Raw genomic sequence first — 23,204 nt, 5'->3', positions numbered from 1 at the left:
CCAACTTTATACTGTACGAGAAGAAAGTGCCGGCTGGTTGGCAAATGGACTCTGATTGGTAGAGGCGCACCATGGAGAATGCACTAGTTAATGATGACTGACAGTTAACTGCCAAGCATTGTTTGAAATTTAAAGCAGGCAGCTTGACTCTATTGGTCAAGGCAATGGCCCTGAGGAATGAACCAGCGAATGTCTATCGCTTATTTTGTTTAGCTGAAACAGACACAATGTGTATACATGTTCCGTATGCAAAGAACTGGAAGCTACATATATCAATACACAGGCCTTTGCTCCTTGCAGGCAGAAAGAACATATACACATACTGTGCCTGTTTCAGCTAAACAAAATTAGTGATAGCCCATTTGCTGGTTCATTCCTCAGGGCAATGCCTTGACCATTCAGAGTTAAGCTGCCTGGTTTAAATTTCAAACAATGTTTGGCAGTTAACTGTCAGTCACCATTAGCTGGTACATTCTCCATGGCACACCTCTACCAATGAGAGTCCACTTGCCAACCAATCAGTACTCTCTTCTCATAGTATAAAGTCATTGCTTCCCCTGACATTGGTATTCTTGCGATTGTCCTGATGAGTGCAAGAAGAAAAGCTTCAACAAAGTCTTTTTTCAGCAATACTCAAGTTCTATACAACCAAAAGTTCTGAAGAAGTCATATGGACCTCAAAACGTTAAATCCGTTACTCTCTCCAAAGATGCTGCCAGACCTGCTGAGTTTCTCCAGCACTTTTTTTAATACCAAAAGACTATGTTCTTATTTCCCATTCTCAATCTTTGCAGGACCATAGCTCACTCTAGTTTTCTTTTCCTTGTTAAATATTTATAGAAGCTCACTATTCTTGCCCTATCAGCCTCCTCTTGATCATCAGCACAGTGGCAGAAGGGGTTGTCAACAGTGCAATCAAGTGGCGCTTACAAAGCATTAACCTGCTCACTGATGCATAGTGTAGGTACCACCAGGGCCACTCAGTTCCTGACCTCATTACAGCCTTGGTCCAAATATGGGCAAAAAGCTTGATTCCAAAAAGTAGGGTGAGAGTAACTGCCCTTGACAAAGGCAGCATTTGACTGAGTGCCACATGAAGGGAGTCCTAGCAAAACTGAAGTCAATCAAATCAAGGAGGAAACTTTCCACTGGTTAGAATCACACATAGCACAAGCCTGGTTGTTGACTACACCGTGTTTAGTTCCATTTGCAACTCCTCATATAATGACAGCTCATGTCTGCACACAGCAAGGCCTGGACAACATTCATAGGAACATAGCAATACGAGTTGACCAATTAGCACATTGAGCCTGTTCTGCCATTTAATGAGATCATGGCTGATCAGAAGCCTAACTGCAAATACCCACGCCTTTTCCTCATTTCCTCTGGCTAACAAAAATCCATTAATCTAAGGTTTAAAACTTTCAACTCTTCTAGCTTTAATTGCCATTTGCAGAAGCCAGTTCCAAACTTCTACATACCTGTGTGTGGAAGTGTTTCCTGATTTCACTCCCGAAAAGTCTGGCTCTAAATTTTAGACTTTGCTTCCTCGTCCTAACTCAGCAACCAACAAGAAAAGTTTCACTCTATCTAACCTATCTGTTCCCCCTAATATCTTTAAGGCATTAATCAAGTCAGCCCTTAAACTTCAAAGTTTGTGCAATCTCTCCTTGTAACTTGACCCTTGAATTCCAGGTATTGTTCTGGTAAATCTACACTGTACACCCTCATGTGAACATACGAATTAGGAAAGGTAGACACTTGGCCGGGCCTGCCTGCTCCACCATTTAATAAAATCATGGCTGACCTGATTTTAACCTTATATTCCTGCTTGCCCCCAATAACCTTTCACCCCCTTGCTTATCAAGAATCTACCTATCTCTGCGTTCAAGATATTCAAGGACTCTGCCTCAACTACCCTTTGAGGAAGAGAATCCCAAAGTCTCTCAACCCTCAGAGAAGAAATGTTTTCCTCATCTCTATCCTAAATGGGTGACCACTTATTTTGAAACAGTAACTCTAAGTTCTAGATTCTCCTACAAGAGGAAATATCCACTCCACATCCATCCTGTCAAGCCTTCTCAGGAACTTAAAGGTTTCAATCAAGTCTCCTCTTACTCATCTAAACTCCAGTGGATACAAACCTAACCTTTCCTCATAAGACAACCTGCCCATTCCTGATATTAGTCTAGTAAACCTCTTCTGAACTGCTTCCAATGCATTTACATCTTTCCTTAAATAAGGAGACCAATACTGTACACAATACTCCAGATTTGGTCTCACCAATGCCATGTATAACTGAAGCATAACCTCCCTGCTTTTATAATCAATTACCTTCACAATAAATGATAACATTCTATTAGCTTTGCTAATTACTTGCTGTACCTGCAGGCTAACCTTTTGCGATTCATGCACTAGGACACCCAGATACCTCTGCATCCTCTCACCATTTAGATAATATGCCACCTTTTTACTCGTCCTGCCAAAATGGGCTTCACATTTTTCTATATCATACTCCATTTGCCAGATCTTTGCCCACTTACCTAACCTTTATCCTTTTGTTGCCTCATTATATCCTCTTCCCAACTTATTTTCCTACCTATCTTTGTGTCACCAGCAAATTTAGCAACCATACCACCAGTCCCTTCATCCAAGTCATTTATATAAATTGTAAAGAGTTGAGGCCCCACCACTGATCTCTGTGGCACTCCACTCATCACATTCTGCCAACCAAACCTCCAAAGCCAATAGCTCTTTCCTAAAGTGTGGTGGCCAGAACTGCTCTCAGTAACTCCAGGTGTGGCCTAACCAGTGCTTCATATAACTGCAGCATGACTGCTACTCCCTTGTATTCTAGTCATCTATTAAAATATGCCTGCATTCCATTAGCCTTTTTGATTTTTTTATTGTACCTGTTTTAATGATCTATGAGCCTGGATCTCTAGGTTTCTTTGTTGGGTCAAAATCATGGAACTCTCTAACCAACTGCACTATAGGAGTACCATCACCAAATGGACCACTGCAGTTTGGGAAGGCAGCTCGCTACCACCTTCCCAATTAGGGATGGGCAATAAATGCTGGTCATGCCAGCATTGTCCACATGCTGTGAACAAAAAAAAAATCCAGTTGATAAGGTCTCTAGAAAGAAGATGGAAACTGGAAGGGGAGAAAAATTACCATCATTGATTAAGGACACAAATGGAACATGGTATTTTAAAATTAGTAATGGTCAGCCATCAGCAGATTAGAATGATTAGAATTGAGTAACAAGGAAGGGTTTAAATCTGTTATGGGAGTTATCTACATCCTACCTCAAAACAGAAATGAAATGACAAAATATATTAATTCCAAGATAAGAGAGGTTTGTAGCAAAAGCAAAATTGTTTTAAGGGGAGACTTCAATTGTTATATAATGCTAAGATTATAAGAATTGGTATATAAAAGCAGAGTCACTCAAGCAAATTCCCTGAGTGCATTCAAGAAAATTTTCTGGAGCAATATGCTCTACTGTCAATGTGAGAGCAGGCTATTGTAGATTTAGTGATAAGCCAGACTTAGCTCTAAATGTAAGGGACATTTATCTAACTGTGCCATCATAACATGATCAAATTTTGTGTTAAACTTGTAAAGCAAAATATTAACAATTATTAAGATTTCAGATTTTGGTGAGGATAACTTTAAAGAGATGAGAGAGACTGACAATAGCAAACTGGTCAAAAACTTTATTGACTGAAGCCACAGAAGCAGTGGGTGGTATATAAAAAAAAGCCAAATATACCCCTAAATCTGAAATTGGTATGTGGCAGTTAACCCAGCAACCCACAGAGTGAGCAGGGTAGACAGAATTTTACCCACACATTGTAATGTAAAATGCAGTGGGCTGGAAGAGCTTACCATGGTATACTTGCTGATCACAGCGCGAATCTCCTCATTGATGTGAGGCTGCAGAACAGTTCGCAATAGATCCATGGATATGTTTGGATTGGTGAAGCTGACAAAAGGAAACAGTGTGATATTTCATCTTTGTAAACTCTATGGCAAAAAAAAACATTTAATAGTACATTCAAAGGCCCTGATAGCCCACAGTTCCTACAGAATCACGAGTAAGCTGCAGGTGAATGTGTGTTATTTCATTCCCATCCTGTAGTGCTCACAGGCAGTCATCAGTTTTACTTCCACCAAATCCAAGACACCAACCTAATGTTACAAAGACCTACTGGAAATGTGGAGGCAGTCTGAACACAGAAGGGGCTATCCTAATGAGAGTCTGTCTCATGTAATCCAAGTTAAACAATGTGTCCCCTTTCAAAGGATTTGATGATCAGCATAAGGTGCTTTTGCCTCAATCCAAAGTAAAAATGGCACCATGGTTGAAAAGAAAAGACAAGGTCGGCCAAGTAGTATTTAGATGCTGCCAAGCTTGGGTTCGAAAAGCTACAGGCTGTAAGAGGAGAGGAGTTGAGGGAGTTCAGGAATTCAATGTTTTTAGTCTCTGCTGAAGAATGAGATCAAGTCAATTCAAGGACTTTTGATTTCAACAATGAAATGTAAGGATGAAGAGCACACAAGAATTATTCTAGCTGAGGAGAGGGAGGTTCTGAGAGGCAAAGAGCAATGAAGAGCAGAGTATCAATAAAGGTTGAGACAGAGAGAGAGCAGGGTCGAGCGCACCCTGGATTGATATGTCCCAATTAACCTCCTGATCTGGATTACAGAATCAGAGCCAGTGTGTCTGCACTGCTTCTCCAAATGAGCAATTCACTTAGTGCCATTCTCCTGCCTGCTCCCCATAACCCTGTACATTCTTCCTTTTTAGATAAAAATTAAAAGGTTCCAAAGCCTGATGATTTCAACTGCAAAGAAAGATTCACACACACCAACAAATGATGGCTACATGATACAGAGAGATACAAAGGCTGAAGGTATGTGCGTCTTCCTGGACATGAGAGGCACTTGTAACACTATTTATTGTCCAACCCTTGTTACCTTGAAGTGAGCTGACAGTCAACCACAGTGTGTGACTGGAGTCACATGTACACCATACCAAGGAAAGGTAGCAGATTACCATTAAAAATGGGCATTAGTGGACCAGTTAGGTTTTTAAGAACAATCTGGTAACTTTGTCATTTAATGGTGCCTGCCAGAACTAACTGATTTATTAGTAGCTCTACTTCCCAACTTGGCATCCAATCCACAGATCTCTGGGTCCAGGATCATGAAGTCAGTGCTCTCACAAGCACTGAGATCAATAAAGATGCCTTACCTCACTGCCATCTGTGATCTCCGACCCCTTCGAGCAACTTGGCGGTGCTTAATCATGATGTTCCAGGGGTTCTGCAAAACAAGGAAACATGGTAAGATCACCGGAACAACAACTCCTCCAGCATCAAGCACCCCCCCCTCCCCCGCCCCGTCTCAGCAAAAACATGTCCCACGAGGCAACCTCTGCCCCGCACCCTTGGGCCCCAAAAGGTGCCCTCCGCCCCAGTTTTCCCAGTTCTATAAAAGATCAGCGATCTGGAATGTTAACTCTGTTTCTCTTTCCACAGACGCTGTCTGATCTGCTGAGCGTTTCCAGCAATTTTTGTTTTTAATTCTAGCGCTTTGTTGGCTTTACTAAAAAAAGATCTTTTTCACCCGGGTTGCTACTTTGTGATTTGTGTGGCTGTACCTCCAAGACCCCTGTTCCTGTACTCTATTTATTTTCTAAAGAGTGTATGGCCTACTTATTCTTCCTACCGAAATGGACCACCTCAGTTACAGCAAAATTAATGTTCCATTTGCCCATTCTTCAAGTTTAGTAATTAAAATGTTTATGACACGGGCTATAGAGCCCAGGAGTGCGTCATAACTCTGACAGTGAACAGTGATGGGCTGTGCAACCTGGGAGTGCGTCACAGCTCTGACAGTGAGCAATGACAGGCTGTGTGACCCAGGAGTGTGTCACACCTCTAGCAGTGAGCAGTGATGGGCTGTGCAACCTGGGAGTGCGCCACAGCTCTGAGCCGAGCAAGAGTTCCGGGGAGACTCGGGGCTGAAAGCGGTGCGAGGACAGAGTGGGAGTTCCGGAGAGACTCGGGGTTGAGAGCGGTGCGAGGACAGAGCAAGAGTTACAGGGAGACGTGGGGCTGAAAGCGGCACGAGGACAGATTGAGAGTTCCGGGGAGACTTGGGGGCTGAAAGAGGTGCGAGGACAGAGTGGGAGTTCCGGAGAGACTCGGGGTTGAGAGCGGCACGAGGACAAGCAAGAGTTACAGGGAGACGTGGGGCTGAAAGCGGCACGAGGACAGAGTGAGAGTTCCGGGGAGACTTGGGGGCTGAAAGAGGTGCGAGGACAGAGTGAGAGTTCCAGAGAGACTCGGGGCTGAAAGTAGCGTGAGGAGAGAGCCAGAGTTTCGGGGAGACTGGGGCTGAAAACAGCACGAGGACACAGAGATGGTCACACAGCAGGTAAAGGCTGAACAGGCAGAAAGGGGATGGGTGACCACTAAGCAGAATAGAGGAAGGCAGATAGTACAGGAGTCCCCTGTGGCCGTCCTCCTCTCTAACAGATATACCATTTTGGATACTGTTGGGGGAGATGACTTCTCAGGGGAAAGCAGCAGGAGCCAAATCCATGGCACCATAGGTGGCCCTCCTGTACAAGAGGGGAGGAAGAAGAGTGGCAGGGCTATAGTGATAGGGGATTCAATAGTAATGGGAACAGACAGGCATTTCTGCAGCTGCAAAGAGACTCCAAGATGGTATGTTGCCTTCCTGGTGCCAGAGTCATGGATGTCTTGGAGAGGCTACGGGGCATTCTGAAGGGCCGAGGGTGAACAGCCAGTGTCATGGTACATATTGATACCAATGACAAAGGTAAGAAAAGGGATGAGGCCCTACAAGCTGAATATAGGGAATTAGGCCATAAATTAAAAAGTGGGATCTCAAAAGTAGTGATCTCAGGATTACTACCAGTGCCACGTGTTAGCGAGTAGAAATAACAGGATATATCAGATGAATATATAAAGAAAGGTAATGCATTTTGGAAGGTCTAATACAGGTAGGAGTTATACAGTAAATGGCAGAACCCTTAAGTGCATGGATGGGCAGAGGGATCTGGGTGTACAGGTCCACAGGTCACTGAAAGTGGCAACGCAGGTGGATAGGGTAGTCAGGAAGGCATATGGCATGCTTGCCTTCATCCGCAGGGGTATTGAGTATAAAAACTGGGAAGTCATGCTGCAGCTGTACAGAACCTGGGTTAGGCCACACTCGGAATATTGCTTGCAATTCTGGTCACCACATTACCAGAAAGCTATGGAAGTGTTGGAGAGGATGTAGAGGAGGTTTACCAGGATGCTGCCTGCTCTGGAGGTTATTAGCTATGAGGAGAGGTTGGAGAAACTCAGATTGTTTTTTACGCTGAGGGTACTGAGTGTCTGGAATTTGCTGCCAGAGGAGGTGGTGGAAGCAGGTACAATAGTAATGTTTAAGATGCAGCTTGACAAATACATGAATAGGATGAGAATAGAGGGATACGGAACCTGGAAGGGCAAAATGTTTTAGTTTGACAGGCAATATGACCGGCGCAGGCTTGGAGGGCCGAGGGGGGGGCGGTGGTGTTTGCTAGTGCGGTCGGGGAGGGTGTAAGCTAAAATGGCAGGGGGATGGGACCCTGAGCAGGGAGACCGAGCAGGAGGAAACAAGGATAGAATCAAAAGACAGAAAAGTGAGAAGCAAAAGCGGAAGCAGAAAAAACAAGGGCGAAAAACATATGAGGTCATAGTGCAAAATAAATCGAAGATGACTAACAAGGTTAAAAAGACAAATCTATAGGCATTGTACATTAATGCACGGAGCATTCAATATAAGGTAGATAAATTAACAGCGCAAATAGATATAAACAGTTATAATATATTTGCAATTATGGAGACATGACTGCAGCGTGACCAAGGATGGGAACTGAACATCCAGGGATATTCAATATTTAGGAAGGACAAATAGGGCAAGGAGGTGGGGTAGCACCGTTATTAAAGGAAGAAATCAATGCAATAGCGAGGAAGGACATTGGCTAGGGAAGTCATGATGTGGAATCTGTTTGGGCAGAGATAAGAAGCACCAAGGGGCAGAAAACATTAGTTGGGGTTGTCTATAGGCCCCCAAACAGTAATGGATATGTAAGGGAAGACATTAAGCAGGAAATTAGAGGCATATGTAATAAGGTTTCAACTGTAATCATGGGTGACTTTAATCTACATATAGATTGGACGAACCAAACTAGCAATAATACTGTGGAGGGGAATTTCCTGGAGTGTGTACATGATGGTTTTTTCTCAATAAGTTGAGGAACCAACTAGAGAGCAGGCTATCCTAGAGTGGGAATTGTGTAATGAGAAAGGATTAATTAACAATTTTGTTGTGCCTTCCCTTGGGGAAGAGCAACCATAAAATGATAGAATTGTTCATTAGGATGAATGAATCCGAAACTAGGGCCCTAAAACTAAATATAGGGAACTACGAGGGTATGAGATGCGAGTTGGCAATGATGGATTGGGGAACTTTACTAAAAGGGTTGATGGTGGATAGGCAATGGCTAATACTTAAGGAATGTATGCATGAATTACAACCATTGTTCATTCCTGTCTGGCACAAAAGTAAATCATGGCTCAACCATGACTTACAAAAAAAATTAGGGATAGTATTAGATCCAAAAATATAAAATTGCCAGAAAAAGGAGCAAGCTTGAGGATTGGGAGCAGTTAACAATTCAGCAAAAGTAGACAAAAAGATTGATCAAGAAGGGGAAAATGAAGTATGAGTGTAACTCTGCAAGGAGCATAAAAACTGACTGTAAAAGCTTCAATAAAAATGTGATGAGATAAAGATTAGCGAAGACAAATGTAGGTCCCTTACAGTCAGAAACAGGGAAAATTATAATGGGGAACAAAGAAATGGCAGAAGATCTGAACACAAATAATTTCCCAGAAATATTAGGGAACCAAGAGTCTAGTGAAAGGGAGGAGTTGAAGAAAATAAGTATCAGCAAAAAAATGGTGCTGGAGAAATTAATGAGGTTAAAGGCTGAAAAATCCCCAGGGCCTGATAATCTACATCCAGAGTACTAAAGGGAGAGGCCCTGGAAATATTGGATGCATTCGTGCTTATCTTCCAAAATTCTATAGGCTCTGGAGCAGTTCCTACAGATTGTAGGGTGGCAAATGTTACCCCGCTATTTAAAAAATGAGGGAGAGAAAAAACAGAGAATTACAGGCCAGTTAGCCTAACATCAGTAGTAGGGAAAATGCTAGAGTCTATTATAAAAGAGGTGGTAACAGAACATTTGGAAAGCATTAACGGGGTTAGACAAAGTTAGCGTGGGTTTATGAAAGGGAAATCATGCTTAACTCATCTACTGGAGCTTTGAGGATGTAACTAGTAGAATAGATAAGGGAGAAACAGTGGGTGTGATGTATTTAGATTTCAAGAAGGCTTTTGATAAGGTCCCACATAAGAGGCTGGTAGGCAAAATTAAGGCACATTGGATTGGGGGTAATATACACCATGGATCGAGAATTGGTTGACAGACCGGAAACAGAGAATAGGAATAATTGGGTCTTTTTCCGGATGGCAGGCAGTGGCTAGTGGTGTACCGCAGGGATCAGTACTTGGGCCCCAGCCAATCGTGAAATACATAAATGACTTGGATGAGGGAACCAAGTGCAATATTTTCAAGTTTGCTGATGACACAAAACTGGGCGGGGTTGTGAGGAGGATGCAAGAAGGCTTCAGGGCAATTTAGACAAGTTGTGTGCGTGGGCAAACATGACATATGCAGTATAACATGGATAAATAAATTGATACGCTTCAGTGTGAAAAACAGAAAGGCAGAGTATTATTTAAATGGTGGTATTTTGGCAAATGTGGATGTACAAAGGGATCTGGATGTCCTTTTACACCAGTGAAAGTAAATAGGCAGGTGCAGCAAGCATTTAAGAAGGCAAATGGTATGTTGGTCTTCATGGCAAGAGGATTTGAGTTCAGAATCAGGGATGTCTCACTGCAGTTATACGGGGCCTTGGTGAGACCACACCTGGAGTACTGCATGCAGTTTTGATCTCCCAACCTAAGAAAGGACATACTTGCCATAGAGGGAGTGCAGCAAAGGTTCACTAGGCTGATACCGGGGATGGCAGGACTGTTGTGAGGAGAGATTGTTTGACTGGGCCTGTATTCACTAGAGTTTAGAAGAATAAGAGGGGATCTGATTGAAACGTAAAACTTCTAACAGGGCTAGACAGAATGGATGCAGGGTGGATGTTTCCCCTGGTTGGGGAGTCTAGAACCAGGGGCCACAGTCTCAGGATACAGGGCAGGTCATTTAGGACTGAGATGAGGAAAAATTTCTTCACTCAGAGGGTGGTCAACCTGTGGAATTCTCTTCCACAGAAGGCTCTAGAGGCCAGGTCACTGAGTATATTCAAGAAAGAAACTGATTTGGATATTAGACGTATCAAGGACAATGGAGTGAAAGTGGGAATATGGCGTTGAGATAGAGGATCAGCCATGATCATATTGAATGACAGGGCAGGCTCGAAGGGCCAAATGGCCTAACCCTGCTCCTAGTTTCTATATAGATGGGCTGGTAAGATGGGCAGAGCAGTGGCAAATGGAATTTAATCTTGAGAAATGTAAGGTGATGTATTTTGGGAGGACTTAAACAAGGGAGTACACAATGAATGGTAGGACCCTAGGAAGTATAGAAGATCAGAGGGACCCTTGGTGTACTTGTCCATAGATCCCTGAAGGCAGGAGCACAGGTAGATAAGGTGGTTAAGAAGGCATATGGGATACTTGCCTTTATTAGCCGAGGCGTGGAATATAAGAGCAGGGAGGTTATGTCGGAGGTGTATAAAACGCTAGTTAAGCCACAGCTGGAGTATTGTGTGCAGTTCTGGTTGCCACACCATAAGAAGGATGTGACTGCACTGGAGAGGGTGCAGAGGAGATTTACCAGGATGTTCAAAACAAAAACAGAATTACCTGGAAAAACTCAGCAGGTCTGGCAGCATCGGCGGAGAAGAAAAGAGTTGACGTTTCGAGTCCTCATGACCCTTCGACAGAACTAGTTCTGTCGAAGGGTCATGAGGACTCGAAACGTCAACTCTTTTCTTCTCCGCCGATGCTGCCAGACCTGCTGAGTTTTTCCAGGTAATTCTGTTTTTGTTTTGGATTTCCAGCATCCGCAGTTTTTTTGTTTTTACCAGGATGTTGCCTGGGCTGGAGTGTTTCAGCTATGAAGTGAGACTGGATAGGCTAGGGTTGTTTTCCTCAGAGCAGAGAAGGCTGAAAGGGAAACTAGTAGAGGGCTACAAAATTATGAGGGGCATAGATAGGAAGAAACTTTTCCCCTTAACGGAGATGTCAATAAACAGGGAGCACAGGTTTAAGGTAAGGGCAGGATGTTTAGAGGGGGTTTGAGGAAATATTGAAATCTGGAACACTGAGGGGGTGGTAGTGGCAGGAACCCTCACAACATTTAAAAAGTATTTAGATGAGCACTTGAAACGCCATAGCATACAGGGTTACGGGCCAAGTGCTGGAAAATGGGATTACAATAGATAGGTGCTTGATGGCCGGCACAGACATGATGGACCGAAGGGCCTGTTTCTGTGCTGTATAATTCTGACTCTATGGAAGTGTAACACTTTCCATGTTAGACACCCAGTTTCAATGTCAAACACTCCCAGGACAAGTACAGCTAGGGATTAAATACCAAGTAAAGCTTCATCTGCACTGCCCCCATCAAACACTCCCAGGGCAGGTACAGCACGGTGTTAGATACAGAGTAAAGCTCCCTCTGCACTGTCACCATCGAACACTCCCAGGGCAGTTACAGCACGGAGTTAGATGCAGAGTAAAGATCCCTCTACACTGTCCCCATCAAACACTTCCCCTACTTTCTTGCAAATCTTTCAAGTATTTACTCAATTTTGTTTTTAAAGTTACTATTGAATTTGCTTTGTGTCCTTTTATTAAGCAGTGCAATCCAGATCACAACAAATTGCGGTTTTAAAAAAACATTGTATTCCTCCTCTGGTTTTTTTTGCTCATGATCTGAAATCTGCACACACTGGGTTACTGGCCCTCCTGCAATGGAAACACTTTCTTCTTATTTACTCATTCAAATCATTTTCTTGATTTTGTACACATTTAATAAATCCCCCCCCCCCCACCAACCTCTCTGTTCTAAGGAGAACATTCTCAGTTTCTCCAGTCTCTCCACATAACTGAAGTTCCTCATTCCTAGTACCATTCTAGTAAATCTCCTCTGCACCCTCTCTGGTGTCTTGAGATTCCTCCTAAAATGTGGTACCCAGAATTGGACATAATACTGCAATTGAGCTTTAATTAGTGATTTATAAAGGTCACACAGACCCTTAATGTTTTTGTGCTTTATATCTATTTATAAAACCCAGAATCCCATATGGTTTTTAAAAGACTTCTCAATTTGCCATGCCACCTTCATGTACACCAACCATCACCACCCCAACTTCTGTTCTGCACCTGCTTCAAAACTGTACACCACCTCAATTACATTCCTTATTTATATACCCCTCCTCATTCTTCCTGCCAAAATACATCACTTCACACTGCTGGACATTAAATTGTATCTGACCTGTGTTTGCCCATTTTACTAACCTACGTTCTCCTGAAGTCTGTTTCTATCCTCATTGTTTATACATTTCAACAAATCTTGCTGAAGTCTGAGGTAGTAAAAGAAAGGTCAGATAAGGGTAATACAATAACATATGTTATGATCACAGCTGGTTTTATTCACTGAGCAAGCCAAATCCCAGGGGGAAACTTGTCTTACTGATCATAACCTTTTTGTGTATTATGAAAACGAGGAGTAACCTACTGATCCCAGAAGCATAGATCCCAAAAGTGTTACAGGGATTTTTAAAAATTAAATTAAGAAGAAAAGAAAACTTAAGCACACAAAGTTAAAGTTACACAGTTAAAACAGTCTTACAACACGCTCCCTAAAGAACCCGCTTTGTCAGAACTCTCAAAGAACACCTTCTTTGCAACACTCCCTTAAACAATTTTAATTCTAAAAACCCAGCAATATTACCCAAGGCAAAACTGCTGTTACTTTTGTAAAGGTACACAACACAACTTCTCACTCTCTTGCACTTTGCTGTGGAAATCCAAGAATATTCGAAACAAGACTGCTCCTGAAACAGACTTTTCTGGTTACTGGATGGCTGTTTCAAACTTCACACCTTTTAGCACAGATCTGGTCCCAGGGTACCTCCCCCACGCAGCCAACACAACTCAGTTCAACATCTTTTCTTCAATATCCTTTTTCACTTTCATCTTTGATTCCATTGTCCTCAGCACCTCTTAGAACTCAACTTTTCCAAAATATAAAAATCTTTCACATTTCCCTATTGCTTCCCCTTTTGACAAATAAAATTTAATAACCTTCCCTTTACTTATGAAATCTTTAAGTTGTAAAAGTGCCTTACCCCCCTTTGAAATTTAACAGCTGAAAAACCAAGTCATTATCTACCTCAATGCAAATTTCTAAACCCAACCATTTCCTTATAAATCCACTTTACCACCACTTATTATTACATCTGCATGCATTTAGCACCTTTACCCCTTTTACCTCTCAACTCCCCCAGACAAGTTGTTTCTATTAACCTTTACCCAGCTTAATAATTTACACACACACACACAGCATTCTTTACAGAATGACACAATATTCCTCAAAAATATTTTTAAAAATAACATCCATCCTCACACACAATACATTTGGGTTTTCAAAAGGCCTTCAATGAGGTACAGAATTGACTAATGGCTAAGGTCAGAACATATGGAGTCAGTGAACAAGTATCAGAACGAAAAGCAAGCTGATTACAAAAACATAAAAACGGGATAAGGGTGAAAGGGCATTACTAAGATTGGCAAATGGCGAGAAGAGGTGTTCCACCAGGATTGGTGCTGGGGCCGCTATTTACGTGAACAACTTGGACCCTGGAATCAGAAGTATAATTTCAAAACTTGCAGATGATCAAATCGTAGGATGTAGCTAACATGAAGGAATGGCAAAATACACTGGGAATGTGCTGAAATCTCCACCTCAGACCAGAAAGGAAAGTTCTGAAGGTGGTAGTGATGTCCAAAGGCCTAAATGTTTCCTTGCCACAACGTAGGACACCTTCTTGCAAATTGCTGCAAGTTACGGGGTAAATCTATGGGACTTACTGGAGTACACAAAACCGGTGTAGAGAAAGGGACCCAAACCAAAAGTACTGCAGACCAGGCTGTAGCTCTGACTGCAGCTGTAAAGCCAAGTATAAAAACTGCTGAGTACGGGGGAGGTGAACTCCTCATCCCTCAAATATAGCAGGTAAATCTATTGTTATACCTAGCGATATAAGGGCTACCCGAACTCTTTTGCTGGGGAAAGGCCTGACTTTTCTACCAGAGAGTTCACTAAATGCCAAGGTTTTAGTGAATGGAATTGGCGGGGAGTATATACCTGTAACTTTGTATTAGGTGTGACCTGATGTCTGGAATGATAACAGTAGGAGTTCTTCATTGTTCACCTATCGATGGACTTGACTTCATCCTCAGAAATGATTTGGCCAGAGCGAAAGCAGTAGCTTTTCCAGTAGTTATGGAAAGACCAAGTGAAGTCAAGGAAACAGAGCAGTTGCAGGAAAAGGTTCCTGGCATTTTCTTTCTTGCGTAGTGACCGGAGCAATGGCTAAACAAGTTCCATCGTCAGAGGTAAAACTATCACCACAAAGCTAACTGAAACTTTCTTTGAGGATATGGACAATATGAGGGAAATGTTCAACAAGTCGTGTCTGATTGAGGCTCAGAGAGCCGATCCAGGGTTAAGTAAAGTGACACAATCAGTTCAAACCAAAGCAGAAGGGGTTCTATATTAATGCTACTATATTAAAAATGGGGTTCTGATGAGGAAGTGGAGACCTCCTCGCAGACCTGTGGATGAAGAGTGGGTGGTTGTTCATCAGATAGTGGTACAACCCAAATATCATCAGGAAATGTTAAGGATAGCTCATGAGATTCCAATGGCAGGACATGTAAGGATCCGAAAGACTTAAGCACATATAAGTTGGCATTGTTACTGGTCAGGTCTCCACAAGGACTTGGAAGTTTTGTAAAACATGCCATACATGCCAGATGGTGGGAAAACCACAACCCGCAATCAAACCAGCACTTTTAATTCCCATGCCAGTTTTTGTAGAACCATTTAGTAAGGTGTTGGTCGACTGTGTGGGACCATTACCGAAAACAAAAATGGGATGCCAGTATATATTAGCTCATATTGGATATGGTTATTCTAAGCCATTTCCCTTGAGAACAATTTCTGCCAAGACCACCTAACAAGGCTTCTCAACGCGTTTAAAGAAGTCTGTAGGAACAAACCAGGATATACAAATGCAGCCATACATGATGTGGATGGAGGAGAATCCTCTCCTATAAAACAGCATCCTTACCGCTAAGGACCAGAGAAACAGACTCAGGTAAAAGCAGAGATCCAATACATGTTGGAAAATCACCTCACTGAACCCAGCCAAAGGAGCTGGAGTTCACCAGTTGTGTTAGTGCTAAACCAGATGGTTCAACCAGATTCTGCATCACAATGCAGTCACAAAAGCATTTTCCTACCCAGTTCTTGCTTGGAAGACTGCGCTGACATGGCACTGCCATGTTTCTTACCAAAACAGATTTGCTGAAGGGATATTAACACCCCAAGCTAAAGAAATATGAGCCTTTGTCACACCAGACGGTCTTTTCCAATGCTAAGTGATGCTCATTCAGGCAAAAATCACCCCAGCAACTTTTCAGAAACTAACGAACCAAGGGGTAGCCAGTGTTCCTAACTGCGTGGGTTATCTTGATGATGTAAAGTCCCACCTTGTTTGCGAATTCACTCAACTGCGCTTTTACTTTGTAGACAGCATCACTCACCATGTGAGAAATTCTCGCTTATCTGCAGTTCCTTCTTTCTTTCCTTTTCCTGGGGAGATGACAGCCATGACAGAGCTGAGACTGAAATAGTTTCAGCTGCAATACAGCCTGAATGAAGGGGTTAGCCCAGAAATGTCAGAATTGCTGGGTCTGAAGCTACAATAACGGCTCTATTCAATATTAAAACTTCACTGGTATATTGCTCAGAAGCACCCCCTATTCAGGTACTGTCCTTTACAGGACTGCACAACATTTTTTGCGAGGGAGTCCAGTGCTGTCCTCGCATGGCTGGAACCAATCTAATTGAATCCTATTTAAAAACATGTTCCTCGTTTGCAATGTTGCCGTTTGCGAGATATCACGGGAACATAACCCCCTGAATGGCAGGACTTTACTGTACTGATATATAGTGACACTTGGAAGAACCAGTTAAAAATATTAGAAGCTTTGTTTAGAAAACTACAGTCAGCTGACATGGTAATAAACGTTACCAAAAGTGAATTTGAGAAAGCGCAGGTAACATACCTCAGGCATATAGTAGGGAAAGCAAAGTGCTGCCAAGAACAGCAAAAGTACAGGTTTTGGTGGAGTTCCCTGCCCCTAAAACTAAGCAGGAGATCATGATGTTTTTGGGTAGGTGTGGGCTTTACTGTAATTTGTGCCAGATTTCAGCACTATAGCGGCTCCAATGCTACAAAAGAAAGCCAAGATAGCGTGATCAGGGGAGTGCCAAGCATCTTTTGAAAGGCTGAAAACAATTTTGAACAATGAACCAGTGCTGACTGCTCCAAATTTCACTAAACCCTTCGAAGTAGCAATTGATGTTAGTGACCTGGCTGGAGGTGCAGTCTTGGTGCATGATGAAGAATCAGGCAAAGAAAGGCCAGTGGGACACTTTTCCAAAAAGCTAAATCAGCACCAAAAAAGATATTCTACAGTGGAAAAGGAAACCTTGGCTTGCTTTTAGTTCTTAATCATTTTAATGTGTATGTCCGCTATGGATACAGGGAGACACTGGTGTATACTGATTACAATCCCCTAGCCTTTGTGGAAAAAATTAAAAACCAGAATGCCAGACTATTTTGATGGAGTTTATTACTACAGCCTTATCACTTATAGATTGCCCATATTGCAGGGAAAAACAATGTAATTGCCAACGCTCTGTCTAGAATTTAACTTTGCTTCAAATTGTATAAAGGCCAAAATGATACCGAGAATAGCTGTCAGTTTTGTGTAAGGAGTGAATGAGTGAGTGTCTGGATATACTTTAGTATTTTTATGCTTTGTAATGAAACACATAAACCTGGCTTTTAATTTCACCAAGGCAGGAAGTGTCACAGAAAATGACTCATTTTCAAGGGCTAAGAACATTCTGGAAGAATTTGTATTTTAAAAGACACTGTCCCTTAAAGGGTTAATGCAAGGACTCTGGTTGCTGCTGTTCCTGGAAAAGACAGCATTTTACAAGAAAAGGTAACTGAGCAGCTTTAAAGAAGCTGGAAACCTCTTGGCCCCGTTGGACTGTTTACAAAAGGGTCACATGGTGATTTATGGCTTTGAAAAAAAGTTATGCCTAGAAAGCTGTGTTTAAAAGCTGGTAGGCCGGTTCGAAGCCGTGTTTAAAAGCTGGACGGCTGGTTCAAAGCCGCGTTTAAAAGCTGGTCGGCTGGTTCGAAGCCGTGTTTAAAAGCTGGTAGTCTGGTTCTAAGTCGTGTTTAAAAGCTGGTAGTCTGATTCTAAGCCGTGTTTAAAAGCTGGTAGTCTGGTTCTAAACCGTGTTTAAAAGCTGGTAAGCTGGTTCTAAGCCATGTTTAAAAGCTGGTAGGCTGGTTCTAAGCCATGTTTAAAAGCTGGTAGGGGTTCTAAGCCGTGTTTAAAAGCTGGTAGGCTGGTTCTAAACCATGTTTAAAAGCTGGTAGGCTGGTTCTAAACCATGTTTAAAAGCTGGTAGGCTGGGTCTAAGCCATGTTTAAAAGCTGGTAGGCTGGTTCTAAGCCATGTTTAAAAGCTGGTAGGGGTTCTAAGCCGTGTTTAAAAGCTGGTAGGCTGGTTCTAAGCCGTGTTTAAAAGCTGGTAGGCTGGTTCTAAACCATGTTTAAAAGCTGGTAGGCTGGTTCTAAACCATGTTTAAAAGCTGGTAGGCTGGTTCTAAGCCATGTTTAAAAGCTGGTAGGCTGGTTCTAAGCCGTGTTTAAAAGCTGGTAGGGGTTCTAAGCCGTGTTTAAAAGCTGGTAGGCTGGTTCTAAACCGTGTTTAAAAGCTGGTAGGCTGGTTCTAAGCCGTGTTTAAAAGCTGGTAGGGGTTCTAAGCCATTTTTAAAAGCTGGTAGGGGTTCTAAGCCATTTTTAAAAGCTGGTAGGGGTTCTAAGCCATGTTTAAAAGCTGGTAGGCTGGTTCTAAGCCATTTTTAAAAGCTGGTAGGGGTTCTAAGCCATTTTTAAAAGCTGGTAGGGGTTCTAAGCCATGTTTAAAAGCTGGTAGGCTGGTTCTAAGCAGTGTTTAAAAGCTGGTAGGCTGGTTCTAAGCCATTTTTAAAAGCTGGTAGGGGTTCTAAGCCATTTTTAAAAGCTGGTAGGGGTTCTAAGCCGTGTTTAAAAGCTGGACGGCTGGTTCGAAGCCGTGTTTAAAAGCTGGACGGCTGGTTCTAAGCCGTGTTTAAAAGCTGGACGGCTGGTTCGAAGCCGTGTTTAAAAGCTGGACGGCTGGTTCGAAGCCGTGTTTAAAAGCTGGACGGCTGGTTCGAAGCCGTGTTTAAAAGCTGGACGGCTGGTTCGAAGCCGTGTTTAAAAGCTGGTAGGGGTTCTAAGCCGTGTTTAAAAGCTGGTAGGGGTTCTAAGCCGTGTTTAAAAGCTGGTAGGGGTTCTAAGCCTTGTTTAAAAGCTGGTACGGGTTCTAAGCCGTGTTTAAAAGCTGGTAGGGGTTCTAAGCCGTGTTTAAAAGCTGGTAGGGGTTCTAAGCCGTGTTTAAAAGCTGGTAGGGGTTCTAAGCCGTGTTTAAAAGCTGGTAGGGGTTCTAAGCCGTGTTTAAAAGCTGGTAGGGGTTCTAAGCCGTGTCTAAAAACTGGTAGGGGTTCTAAGCCGTGTCTAAAAGCTGGTAGGGGTTCTAAGCCGTGTTTAAAAGCTGGTAGGCTGGTTCTAAGCCATGTTTAAAAGCTGGTAGGGCTTCTAAGCCGTGTTTAAAAGCTGGTAGGCTGGTTTTAAGACATGTTTAAAAGCCGGTAGGTTATGGTTTTAAACCATGTTTAAAATCTGGTAAGCTGGTTTTGCTTTGGCAGAAAACAAGGCAGATCAACTGCTTAGGGAAAGACAATAGCTCCTGAATCTTCAGACCCAGTCAAAAGCAAAAAGTGAATGAAAGTTGCTCCAAAGTCGCTTTACGTTCTGAAACTGACTGACTGCAAGGTTTCCTTGAAGTCTGCCTGTAAAGTAATGCAAGAGTCATCGACTGTTTCACAGGCCAGTGCTGAGAAACCAACTGTATAACCCGGACGCCATTTCAAGGAGTCCATCATCTATCCTTTTCCCTTGAACCATTGACTTTTAACCATTTGGCAGAACTCTTATATTTTATTTTATTGTGTGTGTGTGAGAGAGTGTTAGGGTATTTAGAAAGAACAATTATTATACTTTCATATTGTATGTTAATGAGCTTTGCCTTTCTACTTGAAAAGGCTTGTTTTATAATAAATTTAAAAATTTGTTTATTGAACAAACCTGGGCATCACGTTGTCATTCTGCGATTCATAGGTAAAACACATATTTGGCCATATAACTAGCAGGAGAAATCATTTGAACATATGCTGTGGCCCACGGAGTAGTGGAACTTGAGACAGACAGTGCACTCCTCCCATCTCGGCTGTCACTGCTCAGAGCTGTGAAGCACTCTCGGATCATACAGCCCATCATTGCTTGTTGTCAGAGCTGTGAAGCATTCCCAGGTTGCACAGCCTGTCACTATTATGGCCTCTGGCTTACACATGATATGATGAATGAAGTACCAGGGGTTATAGCTGGCACTCCAGTAAGGAGAAGGGAGGAAAACTAGCAGCATACTGAGCCAGGTGACATTTTAAAACACACAGCCTGAATCAAAAATGTTGCAGGGAGGTGAACTCAAGAGCTCAGTTTAACGATCCTAACCTCTAATGCGTTACTCCACCATTGGCAACTGTGCCTTCGGTTGCCTAGACTCTGAACTCTGGAATTCCCTTCCTAAACCTCGCCACCTCTCTTTACTCCTTTAAGACACTCTTTAAAATTTACCTCTTTGAACATAAGAAATAGGAGGAGTAGGCCATTCGTCCCCTCGAGCCTGTTCTGTCACTCAATAAGATCATGGCTGATCTGATTGTGGCCTTAACTCCACTTTCCTGCTTGTCCCCCATAACCATCAACTCCCATGTAGGTCAAAAATCTATCTAACGCAGCCTCTCCTCATCTGTTCTAAAGTCTGCTTACGTGGCTGAGTGTCAAATGTTGTTTGATAATGCCCCTGCTAAACTGCTTGGAACATTTTACTATTTTAAGGGTGCAATGTGAATACAAAAAAAACACATCGAAGGCAAACACACAGCAATGCATCGGTGCTTGTTGTAACACTCCTTCAGTGCTGCACTTGGAATGCCAACCTGGAATGTGGCTTCAACTCACAACCATCCAGGTCATAGGCCAGAGTGATGCACTGAGCTACAGCTGATAGCTGGACTGACAGAGACCCTCAAACCAGAGTGCGCGCGCACACACTTGAGGCACAAAAAACAAATCTGTTTCACTGTCAGCAGGAGCAGGCAATTCAATTTACGTTCAAAACATTCACATATCTTATAGATCAAGATAAAAGCTAAACACAACAGATGCTGGAAATCTGAAATAAATAAAATTAAAAATGTTGCAAATCTCAGCAAATCAGGCAGCATCTATAAGAGAGAAACAGAGTTAATGGCAGATCTATGACCAACTGGGTTCTGATGAAAGCGCAGAGAAATGTTAGAGCTTGATCTCTCTCCACAGATGCTACCAGGCTTGCTGAGTATTTCCAGCATTTTCTGTTTTCTTCCAGATTGAGGGTACAATATAAATGATTGTCACTCCCTGGTTAGAAAGGGAAGTGACTGAGCTGCAAAGCTTTCTCTGACAAGCTGTCAGCAGTAATGGGTGAATAAAATAGAACAACTTGCATTTACATAGCACCTTAGTATCCCAGGTGCTTCACAGTGCATTTACAGACAAGATGACACTGAATTAGATGAGGAGACAATTGAAGAGTGATTAAAAGCTCGGTGTAGGGGTAGGTTTAATGGAGAGCAAGGCAGAGAAGTTTAGGGACGGAATTCTGGAGCTTAATGCCCAGGTATGACAGCCAATTGTGGAGCAATGGAAATCTTACACTGATAGAATTGTGTGCTTGCCTTCGATATGATTTTTTTTTTGCTGCAGTGAGTTGATTCCATGAACCAGAAATAAATATAAATCTCAATGGGTACCAACCCTAACACTGGGCTCCTCACTGCAATAATCCAACTCTTCAAATACCACAGTGCTACCTGCCAACCATACAGCACCCAATATCAACACAGACAGACACCACCTCTCTGGAGTAAGGAAGCCACAAGTGCCCTGAAAAGGAACCCCCTCCCCCGGGCAGCCCCACCGACACCCTCCCCCCCTGCAGCCCCCATCCCAGACACTCCCCCCACCCCCGACAACGATCCCGGATATCTCCCCTCCCCGCCCCTCCCGACACCACCCCCACACCCCCCCACCCCACCCCGGATCCCCCCCTCGCCGGGGTTTCACGCTCTCTTCCCCAGGGCACAGCTGCACTGGGGTGGGGGTTTGTTGATCGGAAACGAGCCCAGGCCGGGCCCCGCTCCTCACCGTGCCGGGTTGCTCAGGTTCCGGGAGGCCTCCAGCGGGGCTGCCGCCTTCTCCACTCGCTCCCATGGTAACCAGACCTCCAGCCGCCGCTGCCGGACTCTCAGCTCTCACTGGAAATCACCCAGGCGTCACTTCCGGGGAAAAGCCGCAAAGGCCTTACCCGCCCACAGGAGGTAGTCTTTGTGCAAGGTATCCTTGCCGCTTCCGCTGCTCAGAGCGCGATTGGGTCCACCATGTTTATGCGGGGCGAACGTGAGTCAGCCATATTGAACCGGGGGAGCGTCGATCCTCCATGTTGCAGCGGGGCACGGATGTGTCCGCCATGTCGAACCGGAGCGAGTGTTGATCCGCCATATTGAAGCGGGGCGAGTGTGTGTCCTGTTGCTGCTTGCAGTGGGTAATGCCGCCATTTTAGTGCGTGGCAGGTGTCCGGATTCGGTGTGCGGGCTGCGAATGGCTGATTTTACCGACTGAATGATGAAGACTATGCAGGGAGCGGCCTTTTAGGCCCGACTTGCAATTTAAAGGAAAAGTCCCTCACAGTTTCCATTCTCCTGATCGCAGCATCTCCGCGAAACGGCATATTCCGCGAATATGCCGGCGGTGGGCCCATGGTCTCCGACGATGTTGCCCCCTAGAGATCAAATCCAGGACTGCCGGTTCCTCAGCTCCTTCAGGTCCGGTTTTCCCATTGCTAATCGAATTGGCTCCATAGCTCAGGGGTTAGAGCACTGGTCTTGTAAACCAGGGGTCGCGAGTTCAAATCTCGCTGGGGCCTTGCCTGGAATTTTAACATCAAAAATCTGTTTTATTTCTGTGTAAAGGGGAAAAACGTTTGGGCAGAAGCGAGATGGAAAGATATTAAAGGAGCAAAGAAATGAATAGAAATATAAAGGAAAGGTGGGGGGGGCGGGAAGGCCGGATTGGGATATAGAGAGTTGAGGGGAAAAGAATTAAACTCTCCCCAAAAATCACCTTGAAAGCAAAATACTGCTGGTGCTGGAAATCTGAAATAAAAATAATGCTGGAAATACTCAGCAGGTCTGTAGCATCTGTGGAGAGAGAGAGAAACAGTTAACATTTCGAGTCGGTATGATTTCTTCAGAGCTGGTCCCAACCATCACCCTGGCCGGACTGTCCCGTTGAACCTGCTCATTTGGAGAAGCGGTACAGACATGAAGGGCCAAATGGCCTTCTTCTGCGCTGTAACAATTCTTTAGTTCTGTGTGCAAGGTCTATGGGTGTAGATGTGAAAGAAGTGGCCTAGTGATCTAGGGCTGGTGTCTCACACTGTTTTTGCTTTTATCCGATTTATTTCTGTGAAAAGGGAAA

At 43.5% G+C, this 23,204-nt stretch overlaps 1 protein-coding gene and 1 non-coding gene across 2 annotated transcripts in view; one reads left to right on the top strand and one right to left on the bottom strand.

Annotated features, from left to right (window-relative positions):
* LOC121287202 (deoxynucleotidyltransferase terminal-interacting protein 1) overlaps window positions 1–22,017 on the bottom strand; it is a 224,230-nt gene extending 202,213 nt beyond the window's left edge. Inside the window, exons 1-3 of the mRNA XM_041204863.1 lie at window positions 21,873–22,017; window positions 5,264–5,334; window positions 3,895–3,991 (exon numbers count right to left, since the gene is read on the bottom strand). Of these exons, the coding sequence (XP_041060797.1) occupies window positions 3,895–3,991; window positions 5,264–5,334; window positions 21,873–21,938 (234 nt within the window). The 5' untranslated portion in view covers window positions 21,939–22,017. The remainder of the gene's footprint in view (window positions 1–3,894; window positions 3,992–5,263; window positions 5,335–21,872) is intronic.
* Window positions 22,018–22,577: 560 nt separating this feature from the next.
* On the top strand, window positions 22,578–22,650 carry trnat-ugu. The gene has a single exon. It is a non-coding gene; the product is annotated as a tRNA-Thr (tRNA).
* Window positions 22,651–23,204: the final 554 nt, after the last annotated feature.

This window comes from Carcharodon carcharias, chromosome 14, assembly GCF_017639515.1.
Source record: "Carcharodon carcharias isolate sCarCar2 chromosome 14, sCarCar2.pri, whole genome shotgun sequence".
In the NCBI taxonomy this organism is placed as follows: domain Eukaryota; kingdom Metazoa; phylum Chordata; class Chondrichthyes; order Lamniformes; family Lamnidae; genus Carcharodon; species Carcharodon carcharias.
The sequence above is the reverse complement of the archived record's forward strand: the minus strand, read 5'-3'. Positions and strand labels throughout refer to the sequence as shown.